This window comes from Acanthisitta chloris, unplaced genomic scaffold (genome assembly GCF_000695815.1).
Source record: "Acanthisitta chloris isolate BGI_N310 unplaced genomic scaffold, ASM69581v1 scaffold44167, whole genome shotgun sequence".
In the NCBI taxonomy this organism is placed as follows: Eukaryota; Metazoa; Chordata; class Aves; order Passeriformes; family Acanthisittidae; genus Acanthisitta; species Acanthisitta chloris.
This window is the reverse complement of record NW_008682854.1, coordinates 1,532-3,267: the sequence shown is the minus strand read 5'-3', so window position 1 is coordinate 3,267 and position 1,736 is coordinate 1,532. Positions and strand designations below refer to the sequence as shown.

At 53.6% G+C, this 1,736-nt stretch overlaps 1 protein-coding gene across 1 annotated transcript in view; it reads right to left on the bottom strand.

Moving 5' to 3' along the window:
* Positions 1 to 511: 511 nt before the first annotated feature.
* Positions 512 to 1,736, bottom strand: part of LOC103805995 (chromosome unknown open reading frame, human C22orf15) — a 2,496-nt gene continuing 1,271 nt past the window's right edge. The window contains exons 3-5 of the mRNA XM_009078664.1: positions 1,497 to 1,622; positions 1,133 to 1,207; positions 512 to 651 (exon numbers count right to left, since the gene is read on the bottom strand). Coding sequence (XP_009076912.1) covers positions 512 to 651; positions 1,133 to 1,207; positions 1,497 to 1,622 — 341 coding nt within the window. The remainder of the gene's footprint in view (positions 652 to 1,132; positions 1,208 to 1,496; positions 1,623 to 1,736) is intronic.

Here is a 1,736-nt window from a genome sequence, read left to right as displayed (position 1 = left end):
GGAGAACCAGCAGGGATACCTGCAACAGGTGTGTTCTGTCTTTGACCCATCTTGGCAAAGTGCTGGCAATGCTGCTTCTGCAGTTGTGGAGACTGGCTGTCTCTGGAACAGCTTTTCTTGGTGGCTGCAGTGGACAGTCTCTAGAAGGCCACTGCTAGTATGGTGGTGGTGTGGAAAGCAGACCTGTGCAGTGATGCAGTGCATGTTCCTCTGGCTGCTGGTGCAGGTGGATTGAAAGGAGGTGCAGGCTCTCTCTGGAGAGAGACATGGCCATGCCATAGGAACATAAGTGACTACTTGAAGTAGGAGGAGGGTGCTTGTGCCTGTCTTTGGTGCTGTTTGCCTTGTTTGTCACGGTGCAGCTGTGGACGTGGTAGTGTGAACCTCTGAGAGCAGTAGGAGATCCCAGGGAGAGGAGCTCAGTAGCAGAGGACCCTTGCTGAGCTGGAGATAAGTGGTTGAGCCCTGGTGGTGGCTGCAGTGCATGTGTCACCAGTACTGAGTCAGTTCCTCATTTAGGGGTATCCTTGAGCTCTGAGCTCCGCTTGCTCTGTGAGGTGGTCTTGTGCCTGGCTGGGATGCTGCTGCAGGGCTGAGCTCTCCTCCTCTGGTCTCTCCCCTGGGTCTTTGCTGAGAGCTGCTGCAGCCGACCTGTGGAGTGAACGATGCCCTCCAGAGCTATGTGTTTTCCTGCTGTGTTGCTCAGTGACCTCTTGCATGTTGAGCAAGGCACTGCCAACCTCTGAGACTACAGCCTGGGACAGATGCTTCTGGGTTTCCCAATTTCTCCTGTTGTCCTTCCCTCCCAGTTTGTTCCAAGGAAATGTCCCCTCCTTGCTTTGGATCCCTCCAAGCTGGGCTGCTTGTGCCTGGTATGGGGTGGGAGGGCAGCAAGGCCCTGTGCTCTCACTAACTAGGATGGATTCTGCAAACCAGCTCTGGCTTCTGCTGCCTAAATGCACTCGCTGCTGCCCACAGCTATAACCAGCCCTGAAGCTTGGAGCTGTGAAGGGGCAAGAGTGGGATGCAGAGGACAGTCTTACAGCTGCTGTACAAGGGCTGAGGTGGGGAGAGGAGTCATGACTACACCCCTGGCTCCTCTGTGGAGCTCAGTTGGGTGCCTGGTTCTTACCTGTTAGGTCAGGGTAGTGTTTCCCCAGGTCCTCTAGCAAGGATTCATAGCAGGTGGCTTCAGAGCTTTCTTCTCCTGCCAGCAGTATGGGAGAAATTGGTCAGTCTCTCTCCTGGCTGTAAACTGAAGGCTTTGTAGCTGGGGCAGGTGGTTCTGCCCAGATAAGATTCTTCTTCCCCTAGAACAGCCACCTTGGACAAACACAAGGTTCAGCTTTAGCTCTTCATCTGAGCTGGCTTCTGCCTCCTCAGAGCTCCTGTGCCATGTCCAAGTGGCTGCTGAATAAAGCCCCTTTCCAAACCCAAATACACACCCAGAGGAGACCCTTCTTGGCTGAGCTGTGCTGTATCAGCAAGGAACTTACGGATGACTCTGATGAGGATGTAGTGCTTCCTTTCCCGTAGGTATTTACTGGCGAATTCAGTTGCAGGATTTTCCACCTTGCTCAGGTTCATCAAGGTGCCTGTTTCATCCAGAAGGTCGATGCAGTCTGGAGGGAGAGACAAGTGGTTGAGGAAGCCCAGTGTGCCACTGTGTGGCTAGCATGAGCCTGTGGGGTTTAGAGGTATTTTCTTTGGCAAGTCATGCTTTGAAGAGAATCTGC